We start from the raw sequence: 21,370 nt of genomic DNA on the forward strand, positions 1-21,370 counted from the left end.
GATAAATCGTAAAAATCAACAACGTATAGTGGGAATTAATTACAGAAGGCCTTGAAATAGTTCATTCATTAGGTATTCAGCATATAAGTTTGTTTTCATGTTTTTAAATGGCATGCATCTTAGTTTTGTTCCTTAACTTGGCTTCATTTTAGTTACGTGGAAGCAGCAATACTGAAGTGCAATAAGTTCTTATCCAAAACGTAAGAGTAAATGTTAAGCGTGGGAAGGAAGCTAATGGGCAGGCTTATAAACTAGGGAGTTAAGCATGCACGTTCCGTGATTAATGGTGGACAGGGTCTCAATAGATCTGAGAGGAAGCAGCACAGAGAGGTTTTGGAGTTTTTAGTGAGAATGCCATGGAATAAATTCAAGGTGAACTGTGGTACAATTTGGAATGCAATAGTGCCTGCAGTTTTGGAATATGTGTATAATTGTGACATCAGGAGTTTACAAATGAAAAAACAGTGGCTTCAGATGGTGGAGGGGGAAGCAAGGCTGTTGAGGAGTGTGGCAAAAAGATGGGATAGAAAACTGAAAGTAAAATATTGATGTGTCACATTGCTAGAGTCAGAGTTGGAGAAACAATTTAGGAGCAATGAACCATTATCTATTGAAAATCTTGGTATAAGCTTCATATGTTGCCAAACAGTGTCAGTTGCTGAGCTGAAAATGTTCCTTCACATGTAATCGTCCTTTTTCAGTTATATTTTGAAATGAGTGTTGTAAGCCAAATTGCTACTATAGTGACAACTTCATTATCCCTAAAAAGCAGTTCTTTTACTGGAATTGATGGGCCTCTTCTCCAGGCAGTAGTACAGCTCTGTCAAAAAGAACCTGTGGGAAAATGAGACATACAAGGAGTTCTGCCAGTTCTGCTTTAAGTGGATGCTTTCTTCACATTGAATTACAGCCCTTCAAGAGCTCTGCTGTTCCTCCAAACTAGAGGAGGAGTTTTTTCAGTTGTGCTTGTCTTTTACAAGCCAAGCATCCAACCTGGCTATTATCTGCCCTACTCCTAATGGCAAATACTGTAATTTGAATATAGGATATGTGTTACTATACACATAAAATTTTACTTCTGAAATAAAATTTTGTGCTAGTATGCTTCACCTTTGGTAGGTGTTTCTATAACTCATGCTCAGTTGTCAATCTGCAAGGCAGCTACTGAAGTTATCTGTAGGTGATATAATTCTGTTATTGATTGGTAAATCTCATTTTCATTTCTGAAAAATCTTAACAGGGGGATTTCGGAATGTCTCCCACGGTTAACATCTATGATTAGAGGAATTGGAGATCCACTGGTTGCAGTCTATGCAAGAGCATACCTTTGCAGGGTAGGTTATCATTTAACACTTCAGATCGGTATCAAAGGTTTACTACAGCTAGCTCTGCCACTAAAGGAAAATTTCTTTTAACTGCTGTTTTTATCTGAAGTAGTCAGCAGCCTGTCTCTTCCTTCTAACGAACAAACAACAATTTCTCTTTTGTTTTAATAATGGGGAATCTTTCTTTAAGTGTTTATAATAATAAATAAAAATAATTTTATGTGCTGCTTATGCCAGTTTTTCATCCTCAGGTAGGGCAAAATGTTAGGGACCTAAGTGAAAGGAGAGTTTGAACCTGGAGACTACATGCTGTTGTCTGATTGCCAGGCACTGCTTTCATAGTTCATATATGCACTTCCCTTGTCTTTAGCTTCCTCCTCCTACTGCTAGCGTGTCTGTGGCAGGCAGAGGGCTGGCAAGCTCCTTGGCAGAGGAGCCACTTGGTAAAGTGTTCAGAGAGTGGATTTTTGTCTGACTGCACAGTGTGGCTACGTTCTTATCTTCAACTACTCCTGCAGTTACCTTAACAGCTCAGCCAAGATAAACTTACCCAAGAGGAGACTCTAAAATGATTCAAAAAGTCATCAATAGTGGAAAAATATTTGTGAAATACATTTTTGAAGTAGTGGCAAAGATCTCGACTATAATTGGAAAATGGTAGGGCTGCTAATTAGCAATACTTGCATGAAATTAGCTGCCATTACGAAATACGAGTTTGTTCAGTGTTGATACGTCTGTTATGTTTGAATAAACTGTCCGGTATGCTTTTGGTATACTATTGAGGGGTGTCCTTATGAATTCCTGCATCTGCAAGTAATCACTAACCTCTGGTTTACTCTGATAGATGAGCTGCTTAGTTTAGTTGAATCTGAAATACAATAATGCCTGCATTTTTGTCGTAGCCTAATCATTCCTGCTACATAGTGCAAGGTTTCTGAAGGTTTTTTAGGAAACAGCTTGTAGGCACAGTCCACCTTTTACTGCTCCTGATACAGCTAAAAGAGATGCATAAAGATAGAGCAGTTAAGACTAATAATCTAGTAATAGTAATTGCAATTATGTAGTAAGAAAGAGCTTAGCATGCTCCTTTTTGTCCACAAAGATGATCATATGAAATAAATAGTAAAAATTCTCTTGGAATAAAATACTAGCTGTTAAAATCCAGACTTTTGTTTAAAATAAGAAAACTTATTGGAACGGAAGGCATTTAATCTTCTGTATTCCAGCTACTGACACTGTATTAATACTTTCACAATTAAGATAATGAAAATAGAGTTAAAAAAAAAAAAAAAACAACAAATTCTTGAATAGGGAACCTGTATTATCAATAATAAATTATGTTTAAAGCCACAGCATAGTAAAATGTCGGAATAAACACTTGCATGAAACTAAAGAACCAGATCTTTACACAGCAAGATGATGCATTTCTCTTCAAACCATGGAGCTAAAAGGAAATGCTATATAAAGAAAAGTGATAGATGACTGGCTTGGGTCTGTGCAAGGCACCTCTGCTTTGTGATGAAGTCAGCTAGAATTGCATATGCTCAGGGATCCCAAAAACTCAGAACCCTGGGTTTGTTTGAAGAGGGGAACCTTAAGCTGTTGAAATGGATTTGCCTGTGGTGTTTTCAAGCCTGATCTGTTACTAACTTCTCATTCACTTCTGCATCTTTCTCTTTTCTTTAGTAATATGCCATGGTTTTATTTTTTGATATTTTTTAATCTGTGTTATTGAAAACAGTCTTGTATGGATTAATTTCTGTTGCGGTTCCAGCTTTTCTACATAGGCCTTGTGTTTGTACATCACCTTGTATTATTTATCAATATTTTATCTATATCTGTCTATATATTCATATTTTCCTTTGGGATCCTTGCTTCACTCTGTCCATGGAATAAATGCACGTGACTTTAAGCAATTTCTGAACTTTGACTGACTTTTTAAATGTTCTTCACTGTAGGCTCTCTGCATACAATGAATGTAGGCGGTTACAGTGCAGGCACTGGGGTAGACATTGATTTCCTCACTGCTTACAGATACTTGGAGCTGATGTTAGGAGAACCAAATTTAAACACAGCTGTAACTACCGCAGGGTACTTGTTAGTGGACATGACTATAATAGTTAGCAAGGCAATAATCAGTCAAAAGCATACAATTCGGTGCTCTTTGTTGATTTGATGCGTGTGACTAGGTGTACTCCTCCGGAAAATGCGTTCTTGTCTTAGAGTTGAAGGGGAATCGTAGATGATAGATGCAGATAAAATCTTTCTCTTTCTTTTAATACAGGTTGGGATGGAAGTGGCACCACAACTCAAAGAAAGCCTTAACAAAAATTTCTTTGACTTTCTTCTAACATTTAAACAAGTAAGCAAATAGGGTTTTTATTTGCAAAATCACATAAATGCACTCCTTAAGCAAACTACCACATACTTTTTAAAAAAATCTTTGAACTTCTTAAATCTAGATGTAGGGGTGTTCCTGTACCCACATATAGTATGGGAAATTTTACATACATTCTGATAAGTTGAGACTGCATGTTTCCATACTTCAATAATACGTGACATGAGCTTGATATTTTTTTCCCCCCAGCATGCAAGGAATGCTTCAGAATATCTGTGTATCTTTGTGATCTTGTCTGTTGTCGTTTCCATTCATACACAAACTTTTTCCAGCTTATAGCTCCTATTAAATACCTTTTCACAGCAACATGTTTTTGTCTTTTATTTCAACAGATTCACGGGGATACGGTTCAGAATCAGCTGGTAGTACAATGCGTAGAGATTCCTTTGTATTTGACTCTATATTCTCCTGCTATAGACTGGATTTTACAGTGTATTGCATACCGTGCTCCTGAAGTAAGTAAGCGTGGTAGTGCTTGATACTAAAGGAAGTGTTGGGTTGAAGAGTTAATTTTGTCTGCTAAAACAACCCCTCAGTCAGTAGTTACATGAGTGTGACAGCGAGTATAAAGAGCCTAGATACGACTGCCTGTTTCTCTATTCTTTCTGTACAGGAAGAATGTTCATTTCCACAAAGCTCAAGTTAGACCACTTTAAATTCATAGGCGGTATTCCTGGTTGTTTGTTGCTGTCCTTTAGCTAGTTTAATTTCCTAAATTCATTAGTTTCTTCTGTCATACAGATATAAAAATGATTTGAGTAAACTGTAGCTTTGTAATTGCTTAGCGTAGTCAACAGGCTATTTTAATCTCAGTCCGTCTGTTTTGCATTCTGTGGCAAAGAGTTGGTAATCTTCACCTCTCCTCCCAGAGGTAATTGACCTGGCTGGCAAATAGTAATTATTTTGAGAAATGGCATGGCTGACGGATTGCAAATTTGACTTCCATAAAATGGTGGTTTTGATTAAAATGCCACTGTACCTGTTCCAGTAGGTGTGTTTTATGTTGTACTACACCATTGTTTTCTTGTGTTGTAAATACAGGATAAGACAGGATTATTGGAATGTATTGGGTAGGTAATTAAAACAGCTTTTGGTAGACTTCATTACAGTAATTAAAGCTGAGTTTATTTGCAGAGTCACTACTCACTAATTTTAATAAGTAATTCTTCCAGGTTCTGCTTACTGAGATGATGGAGAGATGCAAAAAATTGGGGAACAAGTAAGTATTGCACATTGTAGAAGACAGGAGTTCTGTAATGAGTACCCGTGATCCCTGTAATAAAATCCTCTCCCTTTTGAAAACACTTTTTGGATGCATATTATAGCTTTTGTTCTCCTTGTAGCTTACTAAATTGTGATTATGAACATCTGTTTTCCAGAGATGAATTCTAAAATATGGTAGATTACTTGTAGAGCAAAAGTTAACTGATTTAACTTGGTTGCTGCATTTTGGCTCCTAAGCCAAAGTTCAGAACACGTAATGTGTTCTCCATCAGCCATGTCTCTGATTCCTGGTTGTGCTTCATTTTCTTCTGTTTTCCTCCCCTTCCTTCCCCGTAGCCTCCACTGGCTACAGCCAGCCCATACGTGCATTTTGCAAGGGAAGTTGTAAAGCAGCTGACACCTTTGGAAGATGGTAATATTTAGGCAACTGCTTTTTTCAACATCAAAATTAGTATCCCAAATGTCTCCTAGAAGTCTGTGTGCAGACTAATTGCCTTCAGTGAGTAGTTCAGGAAGGTGGACTGAAAGTTTTGGATGTACTTTCTGAGCTGTGCGAATGCAATTTGGCCTGCTGATGAGCTAATCTCAGTTCATTTTATTGGGTAGGTAAGCTGAGTTCTGTGGAAGTTTTCAGCTACCTATTTTTTTCTGATGTGCTTTGTACAGTCCAGTTCTGCAGTGGCTGAGGAACTAAAATATGTTCATCACTTAGATGAGGAATGCCAGCATTAGTGTTCTGTGACTGAGCTAAGGAGTGTGGGGAAAGTGTGATTTTAGGAATGTAATGTGAAGATGCTATTGTATTAGAGTGTATAATATGGGTAAAGATAATCCACGTACTCTGCTTTATTAGTTATTTTGTATAGGTGTTGATTTGTTTTGTGGAACTTATTTTTAAATCACCTTTTAGCATTTCTCATTGTAAAGCTGGACTAGGTGCCTCCTCTTTGTGCCTGTTTGCTCTTTGAAGCAAGGACAAAATGTTGAGTGTACTGAGGTGTTTTTTGTTTTTTTTTTTTTTTTAAAGAAATGTTTTTGGAACATGTCTTTTTTTTTATGGGAAGTTGAATAATCCAGTTTAGATGGTCTATAAAGCATGGTAGTTTTCTTTTAAAGTGGAGTTCTGTGGTTTTATGTCTTCTCATGACTGTCAAAATATTACAAAGCAAGAGGCATCAGTATATGAATCTTCAAATAATCTCAGTATGTTCCATGAACTACATTGCAACCATCTAAGTGAAAAGTGACAGCCTGCTTCTCTGTATTGCCAAGCATATACCTAGTGAACTGGAAGTACTTGTCTAATGATAAAGTGCAAATTCTAGTCAAATTGCGATGGGACCGCTGATGCTCAGTCAGAACCACAGAGTGTGCTGGGCTATTTTAAGTGCTCCATAGAATTTCCCTCAAGGTAAACTGCCCTGTATTCAAACTGTCTGTTTCAGACTAGTGAAGGGCACAGTGTTTTATGAGGCAGCTTCTGTGCTAACTCATGGCGGAGTTTGCCCAAAGGAACTGCCTTTTGAACGATGCTAGATTTTGTTTCTTATGTTTGCATAACAGTATCAGTAAACTGGGTTTTCCAGTAATGCGATGAATTCTCTCTTCCATCTGTAACTTTGGCTTGATAGTAATGCAAATACGGGTTTGAATGATTAATCACAAATGTCTAAATATGTCATTGCCAGTTCATACGATAATGACTGTTTGGATTTATTTTAATCCTAACAAAGCAGCTACTAGAAATCTGACTTTTATAATGCATATATATTTTAATTCAGTGAGAAGAACTTCAATAGAGATTTGCCTTGCCAAAGTATACTTCTGAACTATGGTTAAAAAGAGAGTAAGTTTCTAAATGTGTCAGCTATTCCTGGTTTACTTGATCTTTCTAGCAAACTTCTGGTAAAATGATGGCTTCAAAAAAATCTGTCTGGAATAAGTATTCTACAGGCGGGGTTACCTTGTCCTTATTTGATGGCTTAATGTTTTCTTGGTTTGCTTATGCATTATTACTCCTCATCAACGCAGGCTTGATTTGTGAGGCTTTTTCTTCCTTATCCCCTTTTCATAAATTTAGAATAGATGCTGGACAGTCATTAGTCTAAGAAGTGCAGATTAATGTAAATGAAGGGACAACAAAATTTGAGTTGATGTTGAGCTGTGTTGATTCGTGTTATGTTCATTGTAGTGCTTTGCTGTTGAATTCAGTAATGTCAGCATTCAGAGCAGAGTTTATTGCTGCAAGATCCATGGACTTCATTGGCATGATTAAAGAGTGTGATGAATCTGGATTCCCAAAGGTAACTTTTTGTATGTAATTTGTAATAATTCCTGTTCATTGTCTGACAGTTCTTTATACTCTTATTTGCCTACATAACTTGCACATCATTTAAAAAAAAGGCAATTTGATCCAGAAAATCTTTCTGCACCATGTACCTGCTAGAGCAGTGTCGGATGGACATGCATCTTCTGCTTTTAATTTAAAATTTCTCATTAACTTTCAGCATCTCCTCTTTCGCTCATTGGGATTAAACTTGGCATTGGCTGATCCTCCTGAAAATGATCGCCTTCAAATATTAAATGAAGCCTGGAAGGTTATAACAAAGCTGAAGAACCCACAGGTGAGTTATTGTCCATGCTGTTTCACTACTGAGTCTGTGTTTAGGGCAAAATTGTAGCCAGTTGTTCCGTAAGCATATGCTTAGCATGACATGGTTTACCTTTTCTAGATACACACAGTTGCCAAAAAATGTGATACCTGGTAATATCTTTATATGATCCCTGCTTTTCCGAGCTCTACTTAAGCATAACATAATTCTACATAGGCAACTTCTGAGGTTTGTCATTAGTGCTAGATCTTTAGGTCTGCATGAATCATACCTCAGGAGTTAATTCTTTTAAGCGTAATTTTTGCAAGTGTATTTCTCATACACTCCTGTAAATATTGGTAATCATGAGACGCATGTATTTCTAGGATTATATCAACTGTGCTGAAGTGTGGGTGGAGTATACATGCAGACATTTTACGGTACGTAAAAATTTCTTTGTTTCCTTTGAAGGTTTTCTGATACAGATGAAGTGGCTATATTAGCAGATTGGTATTAAAAATGGAAAAGCTATGACTATTCAATATAAGTGTGTAGGACTTCAGTAGTGAATGAAAAAATGTATTATCTTTCATGAAAGATGAATAGGAAAAAAAGATGCAGCTTTAAAGGAGTCTTTGCCACTCCCTGGCACTGAGTATTTCTTATCCTTTTATTTTAATGGCAGATGGAGCCGTTTAAGTAAGGATTTACTGGAGCTATGGCTAAAGTTCCTGGCTTAACTAGAGCTCCGTAGAAAGCTGATGCTTTGGCAAATGGAAATAAATTATCCAACTGGTTTTCAGTGACTTGTTTTATGTGCCGGTTTCATTACTGTGTTTTGTAACCTCATTTTTCGCTACACAGAAGCGAGAGGTCAATACAGTTCTGGCTGATGTTATCAAACATATGACTCCTGATCGAGCATTTGAAGATGCTTACCCACAGGTAAAGAATTTATTTTGCCAACTCTGTAAAAATCTGATGTGCATTTTCTTAGATGAAATTAATTCTTAAACATTACTGATGTCTCTTACCACAATACAATTATTTGTAAACACTGGCTATAATTTGGGAAGCCTTTTGGAATAGTGTAATGCTGTGATTTGTTCCTCCTTTTTACCCTGCACATCAGTCTTTCAGTTCAGAGAAATGCTAAACCAGAATGATGTGTGTATTTAGAAGTAGCAATAGTTAACTCCTACATCAGCGGTGGTGTTCTGCTGAAGAAAATTAGCAATTATGGCAGGCTGTTTAAACAGAAGTAAACCATAAAATAATCCATCTCTACTTGACATTGTTAAGGCTTCAGTGAATTATCATGTCCAGTTCTTGAGGCTGCATGCAAGGTGAGACATGGATTAGTTGAAGAGGTTCTAGAAGATGGTTTTTGTGGTTACTTGGAGGGTAGATAAAGTGCCTTCAAAAGAAGATTTAACAAACTGGTTTGGGGTTTTTTTTGTTTTGTTTATTTGGGTTTTTTTTAGTCTGGAGAGCTGGAGGACATGCAGACTATAAATTGGAAAAATCTGCCTGACTATAAAAAGTAAAGAACAAATAAAGCCTGGGCAGGCTGGTCAGCCTCTGTTCCTATGAGTTCTGAAGAGCATATTGGAAAAACATCTGTTAAGAACAGCATAGCTGTAGTTGATCCTGTTTTGGGGAGAGAAATTACATCGATGAATGGTTGAAGTGTCTTCCAACCCAGTTTTCTATGAATAACTAAAGAAGAATAACCTCTGGTGTGGATAGTCTTAATTTAACTTGTCTTACAATAATTTTCTCTTTTTTTTTCTTCCCTCTCCCCCCCTCATTAGCTGCAGTCAATTATTCAGAAAGTTATTACCTATATCTATGACTTCTCTCTGCTTTTTTCAGTGGTAAGTGATACTCTGTCTAATAAAATTTTAGGAGGAACTATTTTGCACTGTTTCTGCAAGAGACTTTACCCGACTTGGATATTTAGATTGTTTGCAAGCTCACGTAGTGAGAGGACTTTTTATCAAGTAGATAAGTGCAGAAACGTTTTGGAAGCTCTCTGCTGCTTGCTACTTAAGTATTCATTCTTGTAATTCGAATTTTCTATACTTTTTTTTCCTTAGGCTGTTAGATTCTCTAAGTTTGTTTGTTACTATGGCATAAGTACCAATCAATGGAAGATAAAATACCATTTATTGGGGGGGGGGGGTGTAATTGCTGATAGCTGTTTCTATGTTATGATATATACATAACATGCTCTGTTATAGGGCTTAAGTTTGGCATTGAAACAAAGTGAAACTTAGAGAGGTCAGAGACTGTATATGAGGTAGAGAAAAAGGAACAAAGACAGTGGGTGTCAAAGTACTGAAACCAGTTGAAGAGTAAAATTCAAGACTGACCCTGTGGATTTGGAATCAAGTCTTGTTCACAAATTGCTTAGATAATTCTGAAAAACTTACCCTCACTACATTCTTGAGATGATACAGACACTAAGTATTTCAGTATCTTAACAACCTAAACTCTTATCTTTGAAGAAAATTTGAATGTCTTGGACCTTCATAAGTTGCCCTGAATACATGCAAAATGGTTGCTGGCATGTGGCCTGTTTTCACTGTTTTTAATATCCTACCTTTTGTTCCCATAGATGTCTGAATTTGTCATGATCTTAAGCCGTTTCAAGCATATGATTGCTTTAAAAAATTTGCAACATTTGATTCAAACAGTTCTGTGTTTTGTGTTTTATTCTGGATCTCTGCAATCAATAAATCAATACGCCTTTCAGCCATCGGTGCTTTTCCATTTGTTCCACTCTTTCATGCTTCACTATGAACTACTGTCTTCAAAAAAGATTAAAATAATTTTTAATTAAAGCAGCTATGATTATAAAACTTATCAAAAATATTTATTGGTTTAGTGTGTTGTTTGTAAAATACCTAATTTTACTTGTTTATGTATTTGTACTTTCAGGAGAAATTCTTGCCATTTCTGGATATGTTCCAGAAGGAAAGTGTGAGAGTGGAGGTTTGCAAGTGCATTATGGAATCTTTTATTAAGTAAGTGGAGAATATTGAGATTAAATGTACTCTGGAGGGTCTGGGGAATGTATTGAAAGATTGCTAGGGAAGATGGTTAGTATATAGGCTACTTAGCTTGTGAAAGTGTTCCAGACTATGGGGAAAAAAACAAAAATGTGTCAGTTTTGTTAATCTATTGATTGACTGTTTAACTGTTCACAAAGAAAGCTGAAATTGAAGTAATCACATTGATGGTGACTTGCTGTGGATTAATAGAATAGTTGTTCTCTGAGCTTTTTTAAATTTATGTTGCCTTTGTTGGTTTATGAAATTTATTTCGTATTCCAGCTGATGTGACAGCACAGAACCGTTAGCTTGGTATAATGGAGGAAGAGAGACAGTCTCTTGTTACAAGCTCCATTTTGTAGAAAAATGGGTATTTCCACAGTTGGAAATGAACTTAGAAGATGAGGCTTCATCTTCAAATATTGTAAAAGTCAAACAGTCCTTTTCTTTTTCAAATAATTAACAGGTTCCTTGAAACATATTTTTCTTTTTCACCTTCCCTTCAGGTATTTATATACACTGCTAAGCACCCCCCCAAGCCTTCTCTTCTCTAGGCTAAACAGTCCCAGCTCTCTTGGCCTTTGCTCATATGAGAGATGCTGCAGCCCCTTAATCATCTTAGTGGTGCTCCACTGCACGTGTGCCTCTGTACCTAAACGTGACATTTATCCCTTCTGTTTGTCCATCAGTAGCTGAGAAAATATACTACCTCTTAGTAGATCTAGGATTCCTTTGTTTTGATGTGCTTAGATTGCCTTAATGTATCACATGTCTAGCTTGTGTCCCTTAAGGAATCAGATTCTGTGGCTTGGAAGTAAAGCTCCACGTGTTAAGATAATATTTCTTGACTGGCATTTGTTGGAATTGTATGTCTATTAACCATGTGATCTTTGGAGTTCTGTTGGTTAAAAAATTAATATAAAACTTCTGTAGTGTCATACAATGCTGATGATTGGAATTCTGCATTAGATCAGTGTTATTCTATTAATTGTTTTCCATTTTGACAGAGCAGGATTTTTCATCACATTTTCTAAAACATTTTATAGGCATCAGCAGGAATCTACAAAGGATCCTGTTATACTCAATGCTCTTCTGCATATCTGCAAGACGATGCATGATTCTGTGAAGTAAGATTAACTTTACTCATACTAATAACTACCGTTTATGCAAAGTTTGGCTGCTTGGTGTACAGTTTCACATTTCTGAGGTTGTTTGTTTCATGGTGGATTAAGACATGAATCCAATTAGTGGTGAGGGAAGAGCTGTGCAGTGAAGCGGCAGCATGTACCATTTGCTCTTTAATTACTGCTTTATTTTGAATATTGAAGCAGAATTTTAAAAGGAAAGTAGCAACGGTTTTGTAGCGTTTTCTAGTGAAGCAGAGATACTAAACAATCCAATCTTTTAAAAATATTTTTGAGAGTGGAACCAATGTAATCTTTGAGTTATAGTGAATAATAAACAATTTTTGAGATTTAAGTGAATGTGTAGCTATTAAAGCACAGATTGAGATTGCCATAGTCAATGATACCTTTTTTTGGGCCGCTTTTTTCAGCCATTATAAAGGGGTGTGAAATCTTTAAAAGGACACCTGGAAGATCTCTAGGGACTTGAGTAGGGGGAGCTAGAACAGAGGAGAACCTCTTGAACCATCTATGTCTTTCCCTAAATCTTCCTCTTCTCTTTTCCCCTTGACTTTGAGCGCTGAGGTGGTTAGGGATCCTGGGCACTCTGTTGCACCCTCACTGTTTGAACAGCAGTTGTGCAATGTGGAAAACAGTTGTGGTTTGTAGGTAACTTGCAGAAATCACACAGAGATCTATGATTGAAAATAGAGCCAGAATCACAATACTGCAGATTTTAGATCTGAAGAGCAAAAAAATCTCCTTTTTTCTTCCAGTTTGGGTTGAGTAGAATTGTAAGGGCACAGTTTCTTTTGGCACTCTGAGCCCAGAGCATCTCAGTATGGCAGACGCTGTAAAGGAACTTGTAACTGTCTCAGCCTTGATATGCCATGAATGCAGGTTTTATTGCCAATAAAGAAGTCAGGTTTGGCATGTAATTCCAATTTATACCAGCTAGAGTGCTTTATTTTGGGTTAGAGCACCTTATTTGGCTGTATGCTGCATTAAAAGCCACTTCAACCTTTAACTAGAACAATATATTGAAAGTAAAACAGCTTATTAAAAGAATTAAGCAGTTTATGGTGATCCATATTTGGTGCTTCCTCTGACGTTTTGCCAAAACAGTTTGATAGTTTACCGGGATCCTTAAAATCCCTTAAACCAGCAGTTCTCTCAGCTGAGATAAGATGGTGTACATCACTAACTTGGTTCTGTTGTGTCATCTCTTATTGGCAAATCATCATGAATTCTAACTATCTTAAAGTAACTCCCGCATCTGTTTTTACATCCTGGTTCAGGAAACTCCCAACCTATTGTGTAGAGCTCGCCAACCCCCGGAACAGCTGTTGGAGGATAACAGCCTTTAGACTGGTAGAGCTCTGATTCAGTATTGAACTGGAAACCTATAACTGACCCGGAGATCTCATTACCAGTCTTCTGAGCCTTCCAGAGGCCATCAGTTGACTCTTTTGATTGGCAATACACTAATGAGCTAATCATGCTGAGATTTTCTTTCCTCCTTTACTGAATTTGTATAATAAAACTATTGTTCTCTTCCCATCTGGTGTCTGAGCTAGGAAATTGGTAACTGATATACTAAAGGTCAAAGCTGGAGACAAGTATATAATAGTAAAAGGATTAAATTGTATTAGTTAATTGTAATTTAACTTTTTGTTCATCCATTTTCAGTGAAACAGGTTTGACTTACTGGATTTTCATGTGATGTAAATGTGTTTCAAATCAGATTTGGACTCTTGCTATAGAATAGGTATCTGTGATAATCTTGAAAAAGAACTTTTTTACGTATCAGTTTAGTTCGGTTCTTACTAAAACATCAAAAAGGCAGCACTGTAACAAGGTGATGTTAATTATTTTTTAAATTATGTGGCAGGGTTAGTTTAAAAAGAAAAACAACAAAAACCCAAACAAAACAATAAACTAATGTTCTTTCTAAAATAAATACATTAATGATTACATATACTACTTAAAGTGTATTTTAAAAGCTTTTCCCCTTAAATAGGATAACTTTCTTCTAAGAATAGATTTAGTAATTTCTTTAGGTTTTTATAATCACTTCCTACTCAAGTTCTCATGTTGTAACACAAGACTGAAGCCATTTGCTTGCTGCAGTAAAGAACATTAGCTTAGCTTCCTTCTCCTCATGCCAAAATCTGGGTTTCTGTAAAATCTAAAGACACTCTTAGCAATTTTTACTTTTTTTTTTTTTTTTTTTTTTTTTTTTTAGTTTGGAATTTGGTTTGGTGCATGGTTGACTTGGTGATATTCATATTAAAATTAGTTTTATTGCTTTGTAACTAAAATTACGAGCTTAGTGGTCTTAGTATGCAATAAATATTTCATATGGACATAACATTATATCAATTAGTATGTATCATTTGAACCTTTAAAGAGAAATAAGATAAGCAATATTCTAAAATTTACAATATAAATTTTCTGTTACAGTGCACTGACACTTGAGGATGAGAAAAGAATGTTAGCAGCTTTGATAAATGGATTCATAAAAATGGTGAGTGACACTTGTGTGCAACTGTCGGGGTGTACCTTATAGCTCGGATTTTCATGATCCCCATGAGAAACAGGTGCCCGTGTAGCTGAATCAGAGACTCTGTGTGTCTGACTTGCTTAAGACCGTTGAAAACCCCAACCAGTGTATTTTAGTGAAATAAGTATGCATGTGTTGAAAGAAATATCATAGTGTTGAAGCTGATGTGGTGCAATATGAGAGTTTAAAGTGCACATGTTGTTTATTTAATCATTTTTTCTGCTAGTTTTTTAAATCTCATGTAAAACATGGTAAGTATTTAAAAGTTAGAGCAATTAAAGTCTTGCCTATTATAGCATCAGAGAGGTCACTGATGTATGTGAATGAAGTTCAACTACCCAGCTCTAAACGGAATCAATACGAGCTTTAAAAAACACACACAAAAAAGTATGTTATTATTATCTCTGTTTATCCTAATTTACAAATAAGATAATTTGTATCATCAAATTGGTAGTCCCACAAAAACTCCAGTTGTTTTGTCTTGAAATTAATTTTTAACCCTTCCCTCCCTCATATCCCAGTAAAATCTTTTGTTCTTATCTGTTGTGTTTGAGTTGTCAGGTTGTTTTAGGGGGATGTGTCAAGCTTTTTTTTGCTTTCTAACCAGGTACTCTCAATGCTTGGCTTTTCTTTCACATAGTTGGAGCTGACAGGCTTTGTCTCTACTTGTCCTCTTTGTTCTTTGTTGCAATTCTATGAATTTATCTCTAGGTGGTTGCTTTCTCTCCAGCTATAATAATTTGCTATTTAATATGTTTTTAATATAATTTTGCTTTATTAAGCTTTATATGCAGTATAATATTGTATAATTTCCTTTAGGAGGATTTCCCACATTGAATAATATTTGATGTGGCTTTATAGTCTTGGGTTGGGGGGGGGGGGGGAATCCCATAGCAGCAAAATGACTAGTTATAAATTTTAAACCAGCACGCATTAAGATGTGGAGGGAAAAGCCGTTGTAACAGTCATCCTTACAGTCAGGCATTTTTGTGGAAAATGTTGTATTTTTAGAGAAGTTTTTTTGAGACTAGGGTTCAAGAATCAGCAGTTGTACAAATAAAGGAAAGGCAAAGACAGTAGTCTGTAATGTAAGAGGTAATCCTTTGTTTTCTGGTGCAGTTCCTTTGATCTTTCACTGTATGGATTAAATGTAATTTTTATTTTAATTCTGTAAAAACTTCTTTTGCATGTGGCTTGAGAAATAATAAATAATTCAACCTTTACTTCTATTAGAAAAAAATACCATTTGAATACGTAAATGTAGACTGCCTGGAGACTGTTTCTCTTGCTAGGCTTCTAATTGACAGCTGAGACACTCCAGCTGACAGCACTGGGCTTTTTAAAATCTGGAGGGTTGGAAGTAGAGTGTTCTCACACAAGGGTTGTTTCTGACTTCACTTGTTTCCTGCCAGCATGCAAGGTTGCAGGCTTTTGCCATACTATATAAGCATATATTTATTAACCAAACTCGAGGAAAAACTGCTTTTCTTACTGGTATATCTAGTTAGGAAAATGCTAATTTCTCTTGGAGGCCCTTTAGCAACTAGAAATTACAGGAATCCGAATACAGGTTCACTGATCTATTTCTATTTTTCTGGGTTTTTTTTATTTTGCTTTTTAAGTATGAACTATACCAAGCCTTTGTCCCTGTTCCGTAAAGAATCAGGAGTTCTGCTAGTTTTGAAAACACTTCACAAATCCAGGATTTAAATTTTATTTTCTTGATCAATACTTGGTCTGTGAAGTAGAAGATCATGTGGAATATGGACAAAAAAACCCCAGTAAAACTTTCAAGTTTCCCTGAAGGTTAAGTATTGGAAAGCAGACAGTTAAAAGGACAGAGATTCTCCAGGTGCTATTTTGTTGTTAGTGGTGGGGGTTTTTTCTTACCAATATATGGGGATTTTAACTTTTGAATATTTGTGGTTTATCTGTATGCATTTTTATGTTTCTTAATGGCCTACAATGGTAAAATCTAGGGTCTTTTTTGTCTTTCATAGGTTTCATTTGGCCGTGACTTTGAACAACAGCTGAGTTTCTATGTTGAAGCCAGGTCAATGTTTTGCAATCTGGAGCCTGTTCTAGTCCAGTTGATTCATGTAAGCTACAGTTTATCTACGTTATCTTAATAAGTGGGGATATATTTGCCATCCTCCCATTCCCTGCCCAGATTATTGGTCTATGTCACAGTCAGTCTGAAGTCTTTTTGTCAGGTGTTTTTAAAGTAAACTTTGATCTCATCTCTCATTTTATCACCCTAAACTCTCTGAAGTTCTTGCTTGACAGGCATGCACGGTATCGTTGCAACAAAGAAAACGGGCTATCTTACGAGAGATTTCATGTCTAATAAAATAAATGGCACTTCTGTGCACTCAGAATTTGGCTTGTCTCTTCTATAATCCTCCATCTAGGAGAGATTAGACTGTGTCTGGCTGCAGATATAGGCAGAGTCCTGCTGTGATAGGGAAGGTTAATCTCTTTTCTGTATTGAGTCACATGTCAGGTGAGCATTAGCTGCATCTCATTCCTTTGCAACATTGTATCTTCTCTTAAATCCTTTTATTATTTTGTTTTTGGTTTTTTTAGTAAGTGTGTTAGCTAGAAATCATGATTTTTACATAAGGAGGTGATGACCCACTATAGCTGGGAAGCAAGGGATGATTTAAAGCCTTGATTAAATCAACAAGTCTACCTTCAAAAACCTTCAGAATCGTATTGCTTTAAGGAACAGTCACTAAAATTCCCTAAGTAAAAACTAAATAGTACAGTGAGGACACACCATATCAGGGTCCCTTTTGACAGTTTCTGTTCTCTAAATGCATGCAGTGAAACATGCAGTTTGTTATTTGCCGCTGACCTAATAAATCTGTGCATTTTTCTTAATTATTTGCTTTTGTTTTTTATGTGTAGTCTGTGAACCAACTAGCAATGGAAACAAGAAAGGTGATGAAAGGAAATCATTCCAGAAAGACGGCTGCGTTTGTCAGGGTAGGTCTGACTCTAATAAACTTTGAACCTGCCTTCTTAGCAGATAATGCTATCTGCTGCCACCTAAGTTTATAATTTTTGCAAAAAATATATCTTAGTCTTTTTTGACACTGTTTGTAGTCTCATTTTCTCTTGTTACCATTGATCTTTACCTTCTAAAGCCAAATGCTGCCGTTTAAGAAAAAAAAGACCCAAAACATCTAACGGCAGCTTTGTGTTAAAAAAGAGCCACAAGATCAACTCCGTCTCCAAAGGAAGGTTCATTGGAGAGGTGCTTGTGTGAATTCTGGAAAGCTCAGCTTTTCAAATTATGTTTGAAATAAAATACTTAATTTCTATGTAACTGAATCACAGAGAGAATGGGAGATAGAGGGAAAAGAATGTATTTAAACTTCTGTCTCACAATATCAATGTCGATATGCTGAATTCAGTGTTTGAATTTCAAATAAAGTGCTCCTTTCGGTTTTAGTGCCTCTGAGTCTGTGTAGATATGGTCAAATGAGCTTTGAACTATGCACAGGCTGTGCAAGTTGCTTGTGTTCCCCTCTTCTCACCTGAAACATAGCAACTAAGATATCTTCATGTGTTGTGAAGGTGTTTGCATATGCTACCATTAATTAAAGGATTTTTGTTCACGGCACCTGTGCATGATGGCCTGGACAAAGGATAGCTAGGGTCACACTGGCCAACTTCTGTTTGCCTGGGAGCCACTCACTCCATCTAGGTGTTTGGGCTGTTGCGGGAGGGCTAAAGCTGCAGCATGCTGCACTAGGTCTGCTTCCTCCCAAATATCCACAGTGCACGTGCTTTGACCAGTTTGACAGATGGGTTGTCCCTGAGGACCAGTAGTCTGCTCTTCTAGTTAGATTTTGGTCTTGAGCTGCAAACTGGTTACTTGAGGAGAGAGGAACTCTTTGAGCTAGAGTCATAGGGTAAGTTTTGAGCTAATCTGCTCATAATAACAATAGTTAATAAATATTGTTATAATTATTGACATGATAATGAGAAATTTGAAGCTGCTGATTTTGGACTTCACAAAATATTTGCTTTTTATTGAAAGCCTTTCTCAGAAGTGACTTAGAGATTTTGATTCCTAATCATGTATAAAATCAATAATGATTGCTGCAACTCTAAGTTAGGAATTTTCTTCAGTTTCGTTTTTTTATTTGCTTTAGGCTTGTGTTGCCTTCTGCTTCATTACAATTCCATCTCTGAGCAGCATCTTCACACGTCTTAATCTGTATCTACACTCTGGACAGGTTGCTCTGGCAAATCAGTGCCTTTCACAAGGTAAGGCACGAATTTGTCTACTTAAAGGTTCTTTTATTTCAGAAATATTTCTAGCTGTGAATAATAACTTGGTTGAAATCATAAGTCATATATTTATGATGTAATTAAAATACAGCCCTGTTTCAAGCACTGTTACAGAGAAAACTTGTCATATTAAAGCAACTCTTCAGTTCTAACACTAATCCTGTGATCTAAATAACCAGGACAGCTGACTCTGGTCGACATAGTCATGGCTGAGGTAGGTTGTCCTAAATTACTTAGAAATTATGGAAAGCATGGAATGTTTTTCTCCTGCATAATTATGCAAGCACTCCAATCACAAATGATGTGCTTTATTATAACTGTGGGAAAAGAAACTGGTTCATCTGTGTAGTAGTTCACAGGCTGACAAAATCCTGCAACGAGCTGGAAAACAATTAAAACTTAGGGCAATGGCACCAGAAACTTGCTGTCAAAGCACATGCATGATAAACACTTAGCTAAGAAAATGTGCCACTATATCGGAGTGAAATAATGGAGTAATACCAGATAATATGAAGAATGAAAAATATATTCTCTTTCTTTGATCGGAATTACTGATTGAACCAGGGCCTGTGTACAGTTTTTAGCCATCGTGTTAGCTCAGTCTTAAGTAATTGGAAATTCTGACAAAAAGTGATTTGGGGGAAAAAAATTGGAGCTACTCTGGCACCAGAATGAGCATTAAATCTGTATCACCATTTAATATGATCTTGTTCCTGTTCATATCACAAATGGAAGACAGTTACCTATTCTGAAAGTCTTCTCATACTTTTAACTGTTTGCACTATCTTTCTTTTCCTTTTTAAACTGGTGTCGTTCTCCCTTGTTTTGCAATTTTAATACTGACTTTAAATGCCTGCTTTCCAATTGTAAATTATTTTCCTTTATGTGTTTTCGGTAGAGCTGTGAGAGTAATAGATTGGACTACTTTGCAACATCTTTTGTTGTGGCTATTAATTCTTTGTTTTAGCTCTGTGCTTCTTCACGAGAGCTCATTTTCCAAGCTCTGCATTTACCAGTGAGTTCCAGCTGCACAAACAAGCTGACTTAGGATGCTGATTAAGACTTTTTAGTACAGGGTGACTGTTGTATTTCTTTGTTTTGAATCTGATGCTGCCCATAGAGCAAAGCCGAGGGATTTAGAGTAAAGCTGGCTGTTGTGTCCAAGTATGTTGTGCAAATAAAAGATCTGCAAAGTCTGTTGTTGTGCAATTAGTATTGTGCAGTTTCTTTGTAAGTAACAGAGTTTACCAAAAATGGGCTCGCTTTTTCTTCCTCTTTTGTTTAATTGACCAGCTTACCTTATCCTTTGTACCAATTTTTGTTATTGTTGCTGTGTTGCAGTGCTGCTCTTGTTGGAAACAAATCCAAAGCAGTTTTTCTGTAATATTCGGTCTTTGAGGACTGTGCCCTGCCCATGTTGGGATCAACTCAGCGATTTAATAATCTCTCAATTTATACACTGCTTTTCCACTATTTTTGTGATCCACATCTTCTCTGAGTGAGACTTCTGGGCCCCAACAATTGTCCAGATTTGTCAGTGTGAGAGTTTATAAATGTGCACAGGTGTCGTTTGACATGTGAACACAGCGCACTCACTAAACAATTAATAGGATCCCCATTCTGAAATCTTTTAAGGTAGCAGGTATATGCAAAGTATTATGAACTCAGTCTCTAAAATGCATATTTATTAACCCCACTCTCTCCTGAATTTTAGACGCACAAGCTAGAGAGAGGAGCATTTGGTCCATTTCAGCTTTTGCTGAAATGAAGCATATGCAAAACTCTGGTGTTCAGTAACTCACTTCATTTACCAAGATTTTATTGTTATACACTTTTTTGCTTCCTTAGAAAAGCTATTTTGGGCATAATTTGTATTCAGAGACATGTCACTTGCATGAGTAATTTAGCATGTGTTAACCAGTTAGGCAACAGTGACACCAGTCTTGGGACATTTTTTTGTGAACTGTCTTTGCATATTCTGGTGTATCGTAGTCAGATAACGTGTCCTTGAAAGTTACTTTTAACACTGTTTAATCTGTATCTCAACTGAATGCATTTCATGTGTATAAGAAGTACTGATTAATTCATAACAGCAAATTTAAATCCAGTCAGTTAACTGTGTTAACTGATGCCAATTAGACACTGATCTACTAAAACCAATGCAGCATGAAGTGAAGTTTTAAGAGTGTGCAGTTAATGATAGCATTAGGCTAGGAAGTGAAATTGTGCCTTGTGTGTAACCTTTACTTCATGCTGAGTGGAATTAGCTTAATCAGTTTAAAATTGGGAAGAGAAATAAAACTGAAAGGTAATGTACCTGATCTGATAGCTCAGTCAGTAGTGGGGCATGCATGTGTGCATGTGCATGCAGTTTGTCTTTAAAGATTCCAGCTGTTGTTTTTAGCGAGTTAAATTCTTGGATTTTTTTAAAATTTTAAGTTCCTAGAGAGTCTAGCTATTTCAGTGAGTTGAGTTTTTACTTAAACTTATAACAAAATTGAATTTCACAGGATAGACTTTTGTTGGCAATAGGGAGTTTTCTCTAAATTGCCAATGTATCTAACTTGAAAAGGAGTAAAATTACCCATTAGGGTAGATAAGGGGAATTTAAAAGATTGCTTTTTTTATAAAGATGACGTGTGGGTCATAACAGTAAATAAAGTTTGCAAAACTGAGGACTGCACTGATAAACTACCAACAACTGGAGAGCCACAGCTAATCTGCTTATAACTGGAGGAGTTTGGCTTTTGCCTCATTCCCAGTCTCAAGGGGCAGCAGCCGTAGACC

At 36.5% G+C, this 21,370-nt stretch overlaps 1 protein-coding gene across 5 annotated transcripts in view; it reads left to right on the top strand.

The window, feature by feature from the left end:
• The window catches only part of VPS35L (VPS35 endosomal protein sorting factor like), a 57,347-nt gene that overhangs the window by 16,879 nt on the left and 19,098 nt on the right, over positions 1-21,370 (top strand). For all 5 annotated transcript variants that reach the window (XM_082312485.1, XM_082312489.1, XM_082312487.1 and 2 more), the window contains 16 exons: positions 153-200; positions 1,241-1,334; positions 3,610-3,687; positions 4,056-4,178; positions 4,896-4,942; positions 7,139-7,250; positions 7,455-7,571; positions 7,925-7,978; positions 8,403-8,483; positions 9,353-9,415; positions 10,482-10,567; positions 11,641-11,721; positions 14,182-14,245; positions 16,282-16,380; positions 17,192-17,269; positions 18,445-18,559. In XM_082312485.1, the coding sequence (XP_082168611.1) occupies positions 153-200; positions 1,241-1,334; positions 3,610-3,687; positions 4,056-4,178; positions 4,896-4,942; positions 7,139-7,250; positions 7,455-7,571; positions 7,925-7,978; positions 8,403-8,483; positions 9,353-9,415; positions 10,482-10,567; positions 11,641-11,721; positions 14,182-14,245; positions 16,282-16,380; positions 17,192-17,269; positions 18,445-18,559 (1,340 nt within the window). The remainder of the gene's footprint in view (positions 1-152; positions 201-1,240; positions 1,335-3,609; positions 3,688-4,055; positions 4,179-4,895; positions 4,943-7,138; positions 7,251-7,454; positions 7,572-7,924; positions 7,979-8,402; positions 8,484-9,352; positions 9,416-10,481; positions 10,568-11,640; positions 11,722-14,181; positions 14,246-16,281; positions 16,381-17,191; positions 17,270-18,444; positions 18,560-21,370) is intronic.

This window comes from Platalea leucorodia (genome assembly GCF_965183815.1).
Source record: "Platalea leucorodia genome assembly, chromosome: 5".
NCBI lineage: Eukaryota > Metazoa > Chordata > Aves > Pelecaniformes > Threskiornithidae > Platalea > Platalea leucorodia.